Source organism: Sus scrofa, chromosome 2 (assembly GCF_054392235.1).
Source record: "Sus scrofa isolate SSC_HxYL_T2T_F1_AM1 chromosome 2, Sscrofa_HxYL_maternal_Yorkshire_Landrace_v2.0, whole genome shotgun sequence".
NCBI classification, from domain to species: domain Eukaryota; kingdom Metazoa; phylum Chordata; class Mammalia; order Artiodactyla; family Suidae; genus Sus; species Sus scrofa.
The window spans coordinates 4,292,101-4,310,473 of record NC_139384.1 but is presented as its reverse complement, the minus strand read 5'-3'; the positions used below and the strand labels follow the sequence as shown (position 1 = coordinate 4,310,473).

Genomic DNA, 18,373 nt, shown 5'->3' with positions numbered 1-18,373 from the left:
AGGATTCTGAGTTTATCAGCTGTCCTTCAAACTGCTCCACAGCCCCCTACTCTAAAGGAGCTGGCTGCCTTGTGGAAGCTTCCTTAAAATTGCCTGAAATGTCACTCCTTTATCACTGGTCTTAGAGCATGCTCTTTAGGTTGCATTAGATGTTCTGGCTGATTCTTTCGCTCTTTCCTCAAGAAGCCTGACATCCTTGCTGATGTTTTAGTAATATTTATATTGTAACTTACAATGTATTTATAGTAATCTTTATTATTAAATAGTAGGACAGGAATTAAATGAAACAGTGAGGGTAGGGAATAACTGATCCTTTTTTTTTTTTTTTTTTTTTTTAAGGTGAGTTTCCCAGGCTAGGGGTTAAATTGGAGCTGTAGCCGCTGGCTTACACCACAGCCACAGCCATGGCAATGCTGGATCCTTAACCCACTGAGCGAGGACAGGAATTGAACCTGTGTCCTCATGGTTACTAGTCAGGTTCGTTTCTGCTGAGCCACCATGGGAATTCCCTGACAACTTTGTTTTTAAATTATCCTCTGCAACAACCCAGTGATACACCAGCAAAATTACCAAAAATATGGAGAAACACCAACAATATTACTGAAAATCAATGGAATTAAAAAACTAAAAAGACTGATGGTTAAAAAAACTACAATCAGATCTAAGTCTTTTAAAATCATTTAAAACTTGATAATGGGAGTTCCCGTCATGGCGCAGCGGAAGCAAATCTGAGTAGGAACCATGAGGTTGTGGGTTCGATCCCCAGCCTCACTCAGTGGGTTAAGGATCCGGCCTTGCCATGAGCTATGCTGTAGGTTGAAGACGCAGCTCGGATCTGGCATTGCTGTGGCTATGGTGTAGGCCGGCGGCTACAACTCCGATTAGACCCCTAGCCTGGGAATCTCCATATGCTGCGGGTACGGCCCTAAAAAATAAATACATACATAAATAAAATTTGATAATGTGAAGAGGATGGGGAGACAGCAGTCAACCCACACTTTACACTGTCTCTCCCCTCCTTGACCTCCACCTGCCCAGACTCTCAGAGAATACAGGCGAGCGTCCTCAAAGGCCAGGAGGCAAGATATAAAGACCTTCAAAGGAGACAGTGATTCTAAGGTAACATTCTGAAGACTTCATATAAAATCACAGCACAGATAATTATCTTTCAAAGTGTGAGTGTTAACTCAGACTTGGAGGTTGTCTAACTTAAAATTGGGACCCCAAAAAATAATAATTATCATGGACCAACAAATTCCTTAACACAGCAGACTAGCATCTAGATGCAAATCTTTAAAAGACAGAAGAAAGTTTAGCTATATTTCAAGTTAAAACTTTTAGATATTTCACATTTATAGAAATACAGAAAATTTTCAATTTTCTTCTGCTTTCTGATTTGGGGAATTTGCCACGTACACATCATCAAAGTTAAGGTTTAACTTAGATCCCTGTAATTAACAAATACTTATACAGTAAACATAAATATATCAATTCCTCAGTCCCATGCAACTTGTATCTGAGCATACTACAGTAAAATCCCACTTTTACAGAATAAACAAAGGTCAGTATGTAGGAAAGAATTTCTAGAAAAAGTAGATTAGCAACTCACCCCGAATACTTACTGAAAAATAATTCCATTCTTTTTAAATGGTAAACATGTCCATCTAAATCTTTTTCATTTTATTAATAAATTAGAAATAAGTCAGTAAAAGTTGGGAAAAAAACCCAAAGCAATGTCATCCAAATAGTCTCTCCTTTGTTTTGTTAAAATTGGAGATTACATTAGGAGTTCCCATTGTGGGTCAACGGAAACGAATCTGACTAGCATTCGTAAGGACGCAGGTTCGATCCCTGGTCTCGATCAGTGGATTAAGGATCCGGCGTTGCCATGAGCTGTGGTGTAGGTCACAGATGCGGCTCGGATATGGTGTTGCTGTGGCGGTGGTGTAGGCTGGCAGCTACAGCTCCAATTCGACCCCTAGCCTGGGAATTTCCATATGCTGTGGGTGAGCTGTAAAAAGGAGAAAAAAAGAGAGAGAATTTTACTATTTTAACTTGAGCTAGTTTGCTTCCTGCTCTGGTGAATGCCCAGAGACCACATGGTACAGGAAGGGAGCTGTGCCAGGACCAACAGGCAAAAAGTCCTGGGACACAAGTCTGGCTTGATGGCAAAATGGGAATGTCTGACATTTCAAGCCATCTGAAAAAGATTCCGAGGAGGACCTCTGCACCAGCTGGTGGGACTAGGTGTGTTCTGCGGTTTCTCTGGCCCCAGCCTCCCCTCCCCTCCACACCTTTCCTACACACTAAGGAGCAGTGATTATTCCTTAAAAACCAGAAAACAGAACTCTAAGCTCCTGCTGCTACAGCTTATCATATGCAAAGCTAGGCTCCAGCCATCTCAACACCAACTCGAAAATATTCTACAAAGGTTTAATTTATAATTTACTAAGATGATTTAATGGGTGAGTAATCCAGTTTTCCAAACTAGATCCTTGGGGGGGGCAGTACACTTTTCCTTGGGGATCCTTTGTTTCTTTTTATCTTTAGTCTTTTTATATTTTTAGGGTCGCAACCGAGGCATATGGAGGTTCCCAAGCTAGGGGCTGAACTGGAGCTACAGCTGTCAGCCTACACCACAGCCACAGCAACACCCCAGATCCTTAACCCACTAAGCAAGGCAGGGATCAAACCCGAAACCTCACGGTTTCTACTCAGATTCATTTCGATGTGCCACAATGGGAACTCCCCTATTTCTTTTTAAAACTAATTTGTTTAGGAGTTCCTCAGTGGCTCGGCTGGTTAAGGATCCAATGTGGTCACTGCTGTGACCCCAGTCGCCGCTGTGGCGTGGGTTCCACCCCTGGCCCAGGAACTTCCACATGCCAAAAAAAAAAAAAAAGAAAAAAAAAAACTGATTTGTTTAGCTTCAGCAAGAACAAAGCAGAAATTTACCAGTGGCTCTCTACAGGGAAAGAAGGGTAGCTGGCTGACAAATAGCAAGAATTCATATAGACACTGATTTGTATCCCACATGCTTGAGGAACAACCACTCATGAGCAGGGGGAAGCTCTAACATCTTGATTTCAAGGTTCACCAAACACAAGCACTATTGTGAGTCCTTGCTGAGAATTAACAACCCTTATACATCTAAAGGGGACTATAATAAAATGTGTGTGTGTAACTGAATCACTTTGCTGTACACCTAAAACCGACAACATTGTAAACACTGTATTTCAATAAAAATATTTCCTAAATGGAAAAAAAAATCTGGAGTTCCCATCGTGGTGCAGCGGAAGCAAATCTAACTAGGAACCATGAGGTTGTGGGTTCAATCCCTGGCCTCGCTCAGTGGGTTAAGGCTCCGGCGTTGCCAAGAGCTGTGGTGTAGGTTGAAGACGCGGCTCGGATCCGGTGTTGCTGTGGCTGTGGTGTAGGCCTGCAGCTGTAGATCCGATTCGACCCCTAGCCTGGGAAGCTCCGTATGTCGCAAGTGTGGCCCTAAAAAAAAAAAAAAAAAAAAAAAAAAAAAAAAAAAAAAAAAAAAACTAAAGGGGAAAAATGTGAAACGCAAGCCCATGTGAACTCACACCGCATTTGTGCGCACACCTACTAGAGCTTTTTCAAAGGCCAGTTTACAAACGTTCTAGTTGTCTGCCTCCTCGTTGCCAGGTTAGGCCAGGGTGGAACCAGGGACCCAGGACCTAGCTCACTTCAGGCGGGACCGCTTGTCCGAGGGATGCCCCCCGTTTGGAAGGAGCGAACCCAACCCGGGACGCTACCGAGGCTGGAAAACGCCCGTGGAGGGAGGGTGCCAGGAGCCCACGGCTCCCACCCCGCCCTTGGGAGGACGTGGGTCTTACTGGAATCACGCGGACAGCGGGCTGGGCGGCCCCCTCCCTGGCCCAGGCGCCCAGGGGCACGACGGCAGGACTCCGGTGCGGGGCCAGCAGGGAGGACAGGAAGTGGACGTTGTAGGCGGGGGGCGGCTGCGGGGCGGCGGGCAGGACGGCGTCCTCCAGCGGCTGGAGCTCGGGGAGGCTCGGGTACTCCCCGAGCAGGTCCTGCGCCTCGGCCTCGTCCCCCCGCAGCTCCACTTTGCCCGGATTCTTGCCGTCGCCGCCGAGCGGGGGGCTGAACGCGGGCAGCAGGGGCTCCTTGGGGTCCGCCGCGCCCAGGTAGGCGTCTTTAAAGACGCGGAACTCGTCGTCCTCGTGCTTCGCCGCCCCCGCGGTTTTCAGGGGAAGGTTTTCGGAAACAAACTGACTCTCGGCGCCGAAAAGGTCCGTCACCATCTCGTCCTCGGGGCCGGACACGCCGCCCAGCAGAGGGGCCTCGTCCATGTCCGCTGCGGGCACCGGGCCCGGGCATCGCCCCGCAGCCGGCGCCGGGGAGCCTGCAACGACGCGGCCGGTCAGGCGGCGGCCGCCCCCGCCCCGGCCGCCCACTGGGGGTCCCACCGCCCCTAGGGGCTGACTGGGGGGGTCTCACGCCCTCCCCACGTCTTGGGGAGGGTCCCACCCCGAGGGCTGACTGGGGGCGTCCCGCCATCTGAGGGCTGACTGGGGGGGTCCCACCCCCTCCCCACGTCTTGGGGGGGTCCCACCCCCTCCCCGAGGGCTGACGTGGGGATGGGGGGTCCCGCCGCCCTGAGGGCTGACTGGGGGGGGTCTCACGCCCTCCTCACGTCTTGGGGGGGTCCCACCCCACCCCCTCCCCGAGGGCTGACGTGGGGAGGGGGCTCCCGCCGTCCAGAGGGCTGACTGGGGGGGGTCCCACCCCCTCCCCACGTCTTGGGGGGTCCCACCCCCTCCCCGAGGGCTGACGTGGGGATGGGGGGTCCCGCCGCCCTGAGGGCTGACTGGGGGGGGTCTCACGCCCTCCTCACGTCTTGGGGGGGTCCCACCCCACCCCCTCCCCGAGGGCTGACGTGGGGAGGGGGCTCCCGCCGTCCCGAGGGCTGACTGGGGGGGGGTCCCACCCCCTCCCCACGTCTTGGGGAGTGTCCCACCCCGAGGGCTGACGTGGGGATGGGGGTCCCGCCATCTGAGGGGCTGACTGGGGGGGGTCTCACGCCCTCCCCACGTCTTGGGGAGGGTCCCACCCCGAGGGCTGACGTGGGGATGGGGGTCCCGCCGCCCCGAGGGCTGACTGGGGGGGGACTCCGTCCCCGAGGGGCTGACGTGGGGAGGTCCCACCGCCTCCCCGAGGGCTGACGTGGGGAGGGGGCTCCCGCCGCCCCGAGGGCCTGACGTGGCGGGGGGCGCCTTTCTGGGGCGGCTGACGGAGGGAAGGGGGGCACCGTCCCGGTGGGGCTCACCTGGAGGTCCCACTGCCCCCGAGGGGGACGACTGCAGACGGGGTCCGCCGCCCGCTCAAGGCTGCCCAGGGTCCCACCGTCCCGCTCCCCTCCTGGGACCTCGGCGAAACCCGACAGCGGCCCGGGTGTCCGGCGCCGGAGGCGAGGGAGCCCCTCAGACCACCTCAGACGACGCACCTGAGGCCGCAGGTGCCGGCGGGGCGCGCAGCCGGCAGAGGGGGCGGGGCGGGGCGAGCCGTTGGCGGTTGGGGCGGGGCGGGGCTAGGGAGCGGGCGTGGGCGTGGCCAGATGGGTGGGACTCGCGGGCGGGCGGGGCCAGGACAGCGGCGGGGCTCGCGGGTGGGCGTGGCCAAGGGGCGGGGCGGGGCATGGTGGGCGGGGCGGAGTAAGTCGAAGGTGGGCAAAGAGTTGAGAGGGCACGGGTTCGGGGGAGGGGACAGGGGAGCGGCAGGGACGTGTGAAGGAAAAGCCAGGACCCCGGGCGGTGGAGGCAGGGTGGGTGGGGAGTTGAAGGGGAGGGTGTCGGGCCCGAAGCCGGGAACCGCCGTGGTGGGGACGTGGAGCAGGAAGCACACCCTTGGGTCCCCCAGCTCCACGCTCAGATGTGGAAACAGACCCGCAGGCCAGTCCCAGGCAACACCGGCGGGGGCGGGGGGGACGACTCCCTAGCTTGACTTCAGACCTTAGGCTTCAAAATGTATTTTTTCTGCCCTCGAGATTCGCAGGACAGAGCCTGCCCGGCCACTGCCACAGCAGGTGGGTGGAGGGCTGGGGGTCTGCCCATGCGAGCTCCTGACCTAGCGGGTACTTCAGGTCCTTGGTGCTGGAGCTTGGGAGGAAGACGGGGCGTCCTAGTCAATGTAACCCAACATTGATGACTGATGGGGGGGGGGGGAAGAGGGACCTAGAAACAACAAACATAGCTGTATAACTAACACTACAAGGCGAGGTTTGGGGGGGGGCGAACTAAATCCACCTTTCATAGAAGTAGACATCAATACTGGGTTTTTTTGCTTTTTTTTTTTTTTTTTGCTTTTTAGGGCAGCATGTGCAGCGTGTGGAAGTTCCCAGGTGAGGGGTCTCAAAAAGCCTATGCCACAGCCACAGCAACACAGAATCCAAGCCATGTCTGCGACTACACCACAGCTCACAGCAACGCCAGATCCTCAACCCACTGAGCCAGAAGTCAATACTGAGCATGAAGTTTAATCAGGGAAAGATCAGAAGTTCCCTTGAGGCTCAGCGGGAAAAGGCCCCCACGTCACTGCAGCAGATTGGGTTCAGTCCCTGGCTGGAGAACTTCCACCTGCTGCAAGGCGTAGCCAAAAAAGAAAAGAAAAAAAGTGATGAAATCCTATTCAGGGTTATGGCCGTGAACTGCAAATCCAACCAAAGAGAGTTGAAAGGCGTTCTAGGGATGGGGTGGGGGGATTGGGGGTAAGAAGATCCTTAGGCACTCTGCTTCCATGTGCAAGTGTATTTTGGTAAATTAAAAATGTACGGCATCAGCTTTCTAATCTCATTGAAAGAAATTCCATGGGACAGTCAACGCATTATTGTAAAATAGGCTTTGTGTTAAGATGATTTTGCCCAACTGTAGGCTAACGTAAGTGTTCTGAGCCCGTTCAAGGTGGGCTGGGCTAAGCTCTGGTGGTTGGTAGATGAGGTGCATTTTCTGCTTACCATTGGTTTATTCAGACCCAACCCCAGGGTAAGTCTATGCAGCTCTCTATATAGTACATAAACCCTTCTGCTGAAATACTTAATTACAGGCAAAGCCAAATTTCCCTTGTGGACCATGCCATCGGGAACCCCCTGCCTCTCCAAGTGGGGATCACGGTGGAGTCTGGGTGGACCTTTTCACCCCTCTCCCTGGAGCTCCACATACACGTGAGCGCAAAGGTGTCTTTACTCTTAATGTTACGGCTGGGAAAAAAAATCACATCTCATTGAGCTCCGTTGAGTTCAAGGGCAGGCAGGACTGAGAATGCCACTCGGGCTCACCAAACTGTAGGGTCTAGAAGGCAGCTGATGTAAACTGTAGAGCCCACATGAAAAACCGTGAAGAGCCTGAACAGCCTGAGAGGTCCATCACCTGCCAGGCCCAACCATCCATTCATTCACACATCAGACATTTCTACCGAGCAGTTCCCGTGGGTCACCACTCTGGTCAGCATCAAAGACCTGGACCCTTGGAACCCTCACGGTCCCAAGATGCTCTTTTGATCCTGTTGGATCGGCCAAGGCCAGCTCTGTCTTGTCATTCAGGCCTCAGCTCAAACTTTTTTTTTTTTCTTTGTGGTTGTACCCACAGCACATGGAAGTTCCTGAGCCAGGGATTGAATCTGAACCGCTATGACCTATGCTGCAACTGCACCAATGCCAGATGCTTAACACTGTGCCACAGCAGGAACTCCTCAAACCCATTTCTAAATCAGCCTCCCGGAGTTCCTGTTGAGGTCTGGCACGTTGAGAACCTGACCAGGATCCATGAGGATGTGGGTTCAATCCCTGCCCTTGCTCGGTGGGCTAAGGATCTGGTGTAGCCACAAGCCTCTGCATGGGTCGCAGATGAGACCTGGATCTGACACAGGCCAGCAGCTGCAGCTCTGATTTGACCCCTGGCCAGGGAACTTCCATATGCTGCAGGTGCAGCCCTAGAAAGAAAAAATAAATAAATCGGCCTCTCTTCCATGCCAGCTACTCAGCTCCTCACCGACACCTAGAAACCCTTAAGATCCTTTGAGGTTCCCTTGGTCCTCAGCTTCCTCCCACTGGAATTTGATCTCCAGAACCTGGTGGGATCCCCACTGTACGCCGAGTGCCTAGAACAGAGCCTGGCACACAGTAGGTGCTCAATAATAATGGAAGAAAACGGAATTTGTATATTGATTTAACAAAGATTTACTGCATACCTACTATGTGTCGGCACTGTTCTAAGCCCAGGGGCAAGGGCACGGATGTGCAAATGAACAGAGAGCACAATCCACAGCCCTTCCTGGCAGCCACCCTTCTGCATCCGGTGCATGAGTCTGGCAGGGGCCATTCTGCCCAGCCCGAGGCCTTTTCTGCACATCTTGGTCGGTTACCTTTGTCCCAAGTGCCTGAGCCTGGTACCTGACTTACAGCCTCCTTATCAGGCTAACAAAAGGGACAGCAAGCAACAGCGTGGTAGACTGGGATTAATGTTTTTATTCATGATAACATCCATACTGCATTTCTAAGATTTACATCCCAAAGAGCATATCGTATTTACATGCAATGGCCAGTCCAGGATAACAAATTCAGACCGCAGTTTCGTTAAGACTATGGCTTGTTCCAAATTAAACGAAACGCATGTTACTCTTACCTCCTTCTTTCGACACGTACAGGAAAAACCCACTCTTCCCCCTTTTAAGGAATATAAAATTGCATTGACAACTGCACTGATGAGCAATGATTACATTTGAAACATTTAAAACCTGAGAGAGAAGCCCCAAAACCTTTGAGGGCCAGCACATCTGCACTCAAATTCGCTTGTGAGTCATACTACAGACGGGTCAGTGGTCAACAGTGTATGATTCCAGTGGTCCTGGCTGAGTGGAAGCTGCACTGGCTGGCTGAGCAGAGGAGCTGTATCCTGCACCCCCCTACCTACCTCCTTGATGACGTACCATAGACAAACAAGGGCCTTTTGTCACCGTGGTGGCTGGAGCTCCCTTTTGCCTCTCTCTTCTCATTTCTGCTTGCTTTTCAGAGGGAAAACGTCTTTGGCCCATTTAGGTGGGGTTTTTACATCACAACACCAAACACGAACCCACTCCGCAGCGAGTGCGTTTCTCCTCTCTAGCAGTTCAGCCTCGTGGCTCCATCACTGGACTGCAAAAACTCTTACAGAGGTGAGCCCAGCCAGAACGGAGTGGTCAGAAAAATAAATACACAATTTAAAAACGGACAGCTAAGCTCGTCATTACAGCCCAGAGGCAGTGGGTCGATTTCATTCCATGATCCTTTATTTTTGCATTAGACACTGAAGACAATTCAGTGCATCATTGCTTTTTGCTCGGTCATTCTTTTGATAAAGGCACTCCCATCAGAAGGGCGGGCTCTGTTAAACCCAGCACCCATGACCCGAGACATGCTAGGAGGTCACCGAGAAGGCCCATCTCCCTCGGTCTCCCAGGATATGGGAGCAGGTCTCCTCTCTCACCAGGTGGGATGCGAAGCCGGCCCTGGTGCTGCCCAACCCTGACCAACTCGAGGTCCCCCTTTCTCAAGTTTTGCTCCTTTCTCAGTGGCAAATGCCATGCTCTCCTTGTTGTCAGTTTGGGTAAGCAGGGATCCTGAGGCACCTAGGATGTTTTATTTTTCAGCGAGTGTGCCAGATACAAAATACGTGACGTTACATCCCCTGCTCCCCATTTCTGAGCCACGCCCGTGTCTTCTTTTGCGGCTTAATGATGAAGCCTAAGGAAGGCAGTTTGATGGGGGAATGCAGTGCAGCCACCTTCGTAAGGGCACTGGTCCTTCTGGGATAAGGGGACACAGCAGGCAAATGGTCACTCAGGCTTGTCCACTTGCTACGCTGACACCACCACTGCCCCCAAAGACTTTCCACAATGGATCTCTCGGGTGGTCTCTCTTACAGGTAGGATCCCTGGGTTTAAGGCACTGGCTTTTGAAGACTTGCAGGAAAACGAAAGATGGGACAAATGCAGACAACTCAACGCGACCGTGACAGAGTCACCGCGGGGACAGAACTGGTCCCCAGAGCACAGCGTGTCCCCGTTAGTGCGTTACATGTGCAGGCAGCTATGAACTGTTAACACCTCCAACCTAAACGGTGGCTTTTCTCTGAACGAAACAAATGTCTCCATTGCTCTGATGAAATCCAAGGCCAAGGACTCAGTACCCGGGGGGCGGCCGCCGAGCGTGTGTGAAGTCACAACCCCACTCGTTCCGTCATTCACTCCACGGCAAGTTCACCCCTTCCTAGACACGGGTCAGCGTGCGGACTTCAGGGGAACTTTATCCGGTGGCCGCCCCCCTCCCGGGGTGAGCACCTCCTTGGAAGGAGTAGGGTTATACTTCACAGGCTGGAGGCTGCTGTTCTAGAAACGCAAAACCACCAAACCCTCGATGGAAGGAAAACGTCTCTGTGTTTGAGAACAGTTTTTCATCCTGAACGCTAGTCAGGATTCATAGCTGTTTTTCATGCGGGTTTTAATCGGAAGACCTCGTTGTCCTTCACGGCAGTGCCAGGGGTTGGCTGGTTTGGTTTCTCTTTACTTTTTGGAATTGGGGCAGAAGCTGAACAAACCGATGATGTCAGTCATTGCCTGTTTCAGGTGCTTCCCGAAGCGATGAGAATCCTTTCATGGGAAAACAAAAAACAGAAACACATCACCACGTGGACAGCCCCACCTTTCCAGCCTTGTCACTTGTAATCTGATCCGGAAGAACGAACATTCTTTTTTTTTTTTGGCCAAATCTCTAAGCTTCACTGTTAAGGTGTACAGTCTGGAGAAAGGGTTAAGGGTTAACCGAGTTGACAGCTTTTCACGGTTTGTGTCCGTGTATTTTTCCTTCATTTCCAGTGAGTTTTGGATCCAAGGCCTCCCCTAATGTCGATGCCTTATGTAACACCCAGTAAATGAATGCCAGTCTCTGTTACAGGTGAACTTGGCATTGCCTGTCAGGTGATGTACTAGGTGGAAAAGAGGGACTACTGTTTTGGGGTTAAACGTGCCACGACAGGAAGGCGGTCACGCGTTCAGAACACCACAGACCCCTGCTTCCCCAAGGATGTGTGTTTCCTAGGACGCACACAGGAATCATAGTGCACCTGCCAATGTCAGAGTCTGAACCCTATAAAACCACCCCCACATTAAGACCTAAAACCACTGTCACCAGCAAAGATAAACACTTTCAACCAAATAAGACGGATCCCTTTAAAACTATCCAGAGATTGGAGTTCCTGTCGTGGCGCAGTGGTTAACGAATCCGACTAGGAACCATGAGGTTGTGGGTTCGATCCCTGGCCTCGCTCAGTGGGTTAAGGATCCGGCGTTGCCGTGAGCTGTGGTGTAGGATGCAGACGCGGCTCGGATCCTCTGTTGCTGTGGCTCTAGTGTAGGCTGGTGGCTACAGCTCCGATTAGACCCCTAGCCTGGGACCCTCCATATGCCGCGGGATCAGTCCTAGGAAAGGCAAAAAGACCAAAAAAAAAAAAAAAAAAAAAACCAAAAAACCAAAAAACAAAAACTATCCAGACATTTACAAATCCTTGTTCTGAAAATATCCAAACCAAGTAAAAGTATGTAATGGAATTAAAGTCTCCCATCAAATCAAAGAGATGCTCCCTTTCAACAGAAACAGTACAAACACCGCATATTGAGAAGGGAGAACGCTGTTTTTGTACGTACCGTCTCGGGGCAGGAGAACTTGGAAGATATGTGGAAGCTGATGAGGTGGTCCCCCACAATAATGTACGACACCCCATAACCATCGTCAGCAACCTACGGAAAAGCACATTCAGACTGAACCCCGGGGAGCTCCCGCTGGGGCGCAAGGGCATTGGCGGCCTCTTAGAGCCTGGCACCTTGGGTTACGGATCCGGCGCAGCCTCAGCTGTAGCTTAGTTTGCAACTGCAGCTCGGATCTGATCCCTGGCCCAGGAACTCCATATGCCGCTGGGCGGCCAACACAGGAAAATAAATAAATAAATAAACGCATTGAACTGCGGGAGGGAGTTCTTTGCAGCGCAGTGGGCTAAAGATCTGGCCTTGTCACTGCAGTGGTTCAGGTCTTGGCTGTGGCAAGGGTTTGATCCCTGGCCCTGGAGCTTGTGGCGTGCACGGGCAAGGCCAAACATAAAAAAACTAAAAACCTGAACCAGGGGAAATGAGGCTGTGGGCAAAGGGAATTTTGGACATTGAATTCACTTTTGTATTTTTGGCCTCAGCGTGCAGAGGCTCGATGTGGGATCTCAGTTCCCAGACCAGGGACTGAACCTGGACCGCAGCAGTGAAAGTGCCAAATCCTACCCGCTAACTGGACTGCCAGGGACTCCCTCGATGTTTTAAATACAAGACCGGCAGTAACAACTGCATGAATAACCAGCAGGAGTTCCTTTATGGCTGGGCATCGGCAGGGTAACAGGCGCTCAGACCCGGGACAGGCACTGCCCTGGAGCTCGCGGCTCCGTGGCCACAGACGCCCGGCCACTTACCGGTCCGAAGCCCCCTCCGCTCGACACATACTCCGGATTCTTCTCCAAATCAAACAGCTCCACCTGCTGCCGAGGGGTCTGGCTGGTGGATAATCGCCACGGCTCAGACAGGACCTATTAGTAAAATGAGGAAATGTTCCAGTGACACGTCCCAACCCACCCTGTTCCGTCCCCGAGAAGCCCTGGTGGGAGATGGCACACAGACTGCTGGGGGCATGGACTGGTTCCGACACCAGAGGTTCAGAGCAGCGCCGCCGCAGAGAGGGATGGAGCAGGTGAGGACACCTGGACCAGAGGGTCCACCCCCGGCTGATGGGGTCTTGGGCAGGGAAGGGGCAGATAGTGAAGTAAGCTTCCGGTACCAGCAGATGGGTCCCAGGTCCCATGAGCCAACTGCCAGATTTCCAGGCATTCCCTGAGCTTGTGAAATACAGCCATTATTTAAAAATTAAATTTTATACACTTTGAAGGAAAGAAACAATGTTAAAAATGAAGGCAATGGGGAGCTCCCGTCGTGGCTCAGTGGTTAACGAATCCGACTAGGAACCATGAGGTTGCGGGTTCGGTCCCTGCCCTTGCTCAGTGGGTTAAGGATCCCGCGTTGCCGTGAGCTGTGGTGTAGGTTGCAGACACGGCTCGGATCCCGTGTTGCTGTGGCTCTGGCGTAGGCCGGTGGCTACAGCTCCGATTCAACCCCTAGCCTGGGAACCTCCATATGCCGTGGGAGCGGCCCAAGAAATAGCAACAACAACAACAACAACAAAAGACAAAAAAAAAAATGAAGGCAATGGGGAGCTCCCGTCATGGCTCAGTGGGAACGAACCCAACTAGTATCCACGAGGATGTGGATTCGATCCCTGGCCTCCCTCACAGGATAAGGATCCGACATCGCCATGAGCTGTGGTGTAGGCTGCAGGTGTGGCTCAGATCTGGCGTTGCTGTGGCTGTGGTGTAGGCCAGCAGCTGCAGCTCCGATTCGACCCCTAGCCTGGAAACTTCCATGCGCCTCGGGTACAGCCCTTAAAAAACAAAAAGGCAAAAACAAAAAACAAAGGCAATAAATAGCCCGTGATTATTTTCGTACAAGCCGCGGCGTGCTGGGGCTGGAAGACGTCCGGCTCCAGTTTCCCACTGTGAGGACACGTAGGTCCCCAGAGCCATCTGTTAGGCCAGATCCGATGGCAAAGCTGTATTACTGGTTTGCTAAGCTTCGGTTTAGCCAGGAAACCCGAGCGGGCTGCCACAGAAGCACACACCTCCTTCAGGAAGGGGGAGTCGACGGCGAGGTATTTGGACACCACGTAGAGGCAGAACAGGTGGCGGTCCACCCCGGAGCCTGTCATCGCCAGGCGGTACAGATGCTGGTGCTTTTCGGCCGCTATCTTGAATAACTTGAGCTTCTGTTCCACCTAAGAAGCAAAGGACAGACGTTCCCTGGTGGCCCAGTGGGTCAAGGATCTGGCACTGTCGTTGCTGTGGCTCTGATTGCTGCTGTGGTGCGGGTTCCAACCCTGGCCAGGGACCTTCCACATGCTGTGGGCGCGTAGCCAAAAGAAAGAAAGAAATAGAGGCTGGGGAGCTTCAAGTCATGAATCAGTCTAAACTCCAAGACGAGGGTCAGGGGTCCATCTCTTCAGCCGTCCCACGGGGCGCTGAGAGAGCAGGCCTCCCTGGGGGCGGGGGGGCGGGGGGGGCTCTGGGCAGTTGCCAGGGCGACCTGACCAGAAAGCACATTGTAAATGGAGCAGCTGAGAGGCTGGGGGGTGGGCTGCTTGAGCAGTTTGGGGGTCCTATGTGCAGCCCACTGGCCATCCTTTCATCTTTTACGCCAATGAGGCCACTAAAGTGGGTAGGAAAACTCCAGCCTCCAAGTCTCACGGTGTCGAAATGAAGCTCGGTCCCTCTCAGTGGACTGTGGTTTTCCTGCAGGGAGTAAAGAACACTCCCAAGTAGGAGTTCCCCTCGTGGCTCGGTTAACGAACCCGACTAGCATCCATGAGGACTCGGGTTCGATCCCTGGCCTCGCTCAGAGAGTTAAGGATCCGGCGTTGCCGTGAGTTGTGGCCTAGGTTGCAGACATGGCTCAGATCTCGAGTTGCTGTGGCCGTGGTGTAGGCTGGTGGCTACAGCTCCAATTGGACCCCCAGCCTGGGAACCTCCATATGCCACAAGTATAGCCCTAAAAAGACAAGAAGACAAAAAACTCCCAAGTGGGCTGGCAGCGCTGCTAAAACACACTCCGGGGCCTTCGATCAGACCCCAAAACACTGCCTCCAGTTCCACTGGGCCCTGTTAGGTCAATCACAGGACGAGGCAATGCGGCAGACAGGGAGGCCCGTCCAGGCTTTGGCCCTGTCCCTCTCCACCTGGCCCTCAAGGCTGTTCTAAAGGCGGCTAGTGACAGATCAGAGCAACCTGCCACACCTACTGAGTTCTCCCACAGAATCCAAAGCCTTTCCACAACAGTCTCCCCAGCAGAGCACTGGGCTGTGTCTTCTGGGGGTCAGCAGCAGGCACCTGCACTCCGGATCAGGCAGACCCAAGCACCGGTGGCCTCGGCCCCTGAGTATGTGGCCTAGCAGTTTGCTGAATTCATCTGAGTCTTTGCTCCTTTTTTTTTTTTTTTTTTTTAAGAGCTGCATGTGCAGCATATGGAAATTCCCAGGCTAGCGAGCTGCAGCTGCCGGCCTACACCCCAGCCACCGCAACACCAGATCTAAGCCACGTCTGCGACCCACACCACAGCTCACGGCAACACTGGATTCTTAGCCCACCGAGTGAGGCCAGGGATCGAACCCACGTTCTCATGGATACTAGTTGGGTTCGTTATCGCTGAGCCACAATGGGAACTCTGGGTCTCTGTTCCTTTATCTACGAAAATGAGTGGATAACATGTCACCGGCCACTGCCAGGATGGTCAACGGCAGCGCAGAGCAACCTGGATCGCTGAGCTTGCCCGCGGAGCTTCTGGAACCCCGAGCAGAAGGCTCCCGAGGATGCTCCCCCTGCTGCTCTGCGGTACCCACGTCCCACCCCCTCATTTGCTGGTTGTGTCCTGTTCTGAGTCACAGACTCTCAGGAAGGTCATCTGATTTGTAGACGTTACAGAATGAGACACAGACATGAGCCTTTGTGTCCGTCCCGACCATTACCTTCTCATGCTTTCTGTCCCCTCAAGAGGGGTGGCGGGAAGGACAGGCTGGACACGGACGCCCCGGGGAAGGGACACGCGAGATTTACTAGGGATGCCAGCGTGTCAACCTCAGGAGGCGTCCGGTGAGAAGCACGGCCCTGCGGCTGGGTGGCACGTACCGGCTGGGTGGGGTCCACCATGGCCAGCACGAAGTTGCACGACTCGGTGGTGCAGGAACGCACGGTCTCAGTCCTCCCCTCTCGGAAGAGCCGGGTCATGGAGGCCTCGTAGGTGAGGGAAAACTTCCCCATGTCCTGGGGAAGGAAAAAGGTGTGAGCACAAGGCGGGGCGCGTTGACAAACGCTAAAGCCTATGCGGGGATCGGTTACGGTCAGCAAGGAAAAGCAGACCTCAGCTATGGGTTTTAGTCAGTGTCAGTTTTTACACGGGCTGATGCAGCAGGCAGGTGGAAACGGCATTAGCTTTGAAAAGGATGAGGAGCGGTTTCCACTTCCAGAGGCAGCGGGTGCCACGACCCAACTTCCTGAGTTTCACCGACTACAAACGAGGTCCTGGAAGGAATTCGGTACAGGACCAAGAGGGCTGCATGCAAGAGGAGGAAATTATTTAACTTCCGAGAGGGGACAGGCCAGGAATGTCCTTCTCCAGGTGGGGGAGAAGTGGGTGGGTGGCCGGAGCCTGCGGCAGAGACAGGAAGGCGATAACGCAGGAGGAGCAGCTGCGGGTGGGGGGGTGGCAGGTGCTGTGGGGGAGCAGGCGGAGGTCTCTCTCCAACATTCTCTTTTTTCCGGGAAATAAGAAAGTCCAGTCTACTGAGACTGAGGCTGGGGGAGGAGTGCGGGGAGTCAGACGGGGCGTGAAACAGGCTCTGGGGGCGGAGAGGGTGGGTGGTGTGCGGCCACCAGCGTCAGGGCTCATGAATTAAAGCAGCTGACCCAGGGACTTGGGGCCTCCCTCCAGCAGGAGCAAAGCCGGTGGACACCTGGACGGAATGGGGGCTTGGTGGTTGCGGTGGTTCTGCTGTGCTTGGGGCCAGATCGGGGTGGAACACGTGCCCAGAGGGAAAAAAGGCGGCAAGACGGGCGGAGGGAGGGGGTGTGGAGCCCGGATGGGGTCCAGGAGCGTTGGTGTCAGGGATCAGAGGGGAGACGGATCATCAGACAGGAAGAGCTGGAGGCACCTGCAGCTGAGACCCTGTGGGTGATACGAGGACAGCCCAGGAAGGGCAGCAGCGATGCAAGAGGCCAGGGCCACGGGGCCAGGGCCGCCCACTCCTGGGCTGTGGGAGGAAACCAGCAGCTCGAAGACCACAGGTTCCGCACGGAGACGGGAAAGGATGAGCGGCAGTTTGAGGACCTGGCTTATTCCTGACCAGAAAACCACCCCTCTGGGCATCCAGGTCCTGGTGGCCCCAGGGCAACAGACAACACCCTGCAGCAGGTCCCTGTTGTTAAGTAAATTCTGGAGAAGGCGAGGCAGGACGTCCCGTGTGCGGCGTGCGGTCCAGGTCAGTGAGGAGCCTTGCGGGCTCTCTCCTGCCCCCCAGGCTGGTCGGGGTGATGTCACAGGGGCTGTTTCCATCATCCTGCAGGAGCAGTGACGAAGCCAGCTGGCCACGGGGTCTGCGAGTGCCACCCCAGGCTCTGGTGTTCCCCTGTGCCCCCAACGCCAGCTTACAGTACCCATCCTTTGATACACCGGTCACCAAAGGCCCCTTGGATGGGGGCCGAGGGGTTCTAACTCCTCACTCTGTCGCGGTCAGCAGGGGTTCCCAGGTCATTGGACAAAAATGCCTAGGGGAGGGGGGGACTCTTACAGGAGGGGAACTTACTACGGGGCGGGGGGGGGGCGTCCCAAGGGGCTCATCGCGAGGCAGTGCGGAGCGTGGAGGGAGCAGGGGACGAGGAAAAAGTACAGATGTGGCGTTTTAGCCCTTTAATACGGGTTAGGTCGGGGAATACGATGCAATGATTTATTCGAAGCCAACCTTCCCACATCAAACTGTAAGTGTGTGCGTGAGCAGCACCTCATGCATTACACCCGAGCTTTAAAAAAAGATCATCTAACAGCCCTCGTGGCCAAGGCACCGAATATTAGTCTGCTCAGACCCCTCTCCCAGCCAAGCCGGGTTACGCCTGCAGCCGCGCCTAACCTGCCACGACGGGCCGCCACCACCGGGAGAGCGGCCCTCGCCACTGCCACAACATCTCCAGGTTCTGACGAACGGGGGTCAAGAGACAGAGACGTTAACACACACGGCGTGAGAACACAAAGCTGTCACACACGCGGCTTGCTGCCCCGCAGCTACCTGTTCGGGTCGGGGGCACACGGAGGATTTCTCGCCTCAACTTTCCAAGCGAGAAATGAATACGACCCCCAAGGGGAAAGCCAAGCGCTCTAGACTGAAATTCTGACCACCGCCTGGTGTCGTCACGAAATCAGGCGTTCTCTATATGTTTACGGGCGCCTCTTTCTGGTGGCTGTCACATTCCTCACACTGGGATACAGTCAGTGGCCAAGACAGACCAGGGAGCTCCCTGGTGGCTCAGGGGTTAGGGACCTGGTGTTGTCACTGCTGTACCTCTGCTCATTGCTGTGGTGTGCGTTCGATCCCTGGCCAAAAAAAAAAAAAAAAAACAAAGAAAGAAAGAATGCACAGAAAGGGAAGAATGTGATGGGGAGGAGGAGA

At 54.0% G+C, this 18,373-nt stretch overlaps 2 protein-coding genes across 5 annotated transcripts in view; both read right to left on the bottom strand.

Annotated features, from left to right (window-relative positions):
* The window catches only part of TESMIN (testis expressed metallothionein like protein), a 44,248-nt gene extending 38,696 nt beyond the window's left edge, over positions 1-5,552 (bottom strand). For all 4 annotated transcript variants that reach the window (XR_014836761.1, XM_003122426.7, XM_085010504.1 and 1 more), the window contains exons 1-2: positions 5,321-5,552; positions 3,864-4,396 (exon numbers count right to left, since the gene is read on the bottom strand). Coding sequence is in view for 3 of the 4 variants with exons in the window: in XM_003122426.7 (XP_003122474.3) it covers positions 3,864-4,343 (480 nt within the window). In the remaining variant the exon portion in view is untranslated. The remainder of the gene's footprint in view (positions 1-3,863; positions 4,397-5,320) is intronic.
* A 2,940-nt stretch (positions 5,553-8,492) lies between these two features.
* CPT1A (carnitine palmitoyltransferase 1A) overlaps positions 8,493-18,373 on the bottom strand; it is a 58,993-nt gene continuing 49,112 nt past the window's right edge. The window contains 5 exon segments of the mRNA NM_001129805.2: positions 8,493-10,671; positions 11,725-11,817; positions 12,531-12,644; positions 13,787-13,939; positions 15,843-15,977. Of these exon segments, the coding sequence (NP_001123277.2) occupies positions 10,585-10,671; positions 11,725-11,817; positions 12,531-12,644; positions 13,787-13,939; positions 15,843-15,977 (582 nt within the window). The 3' untranslated portion in view covers positions 8,493-10,584.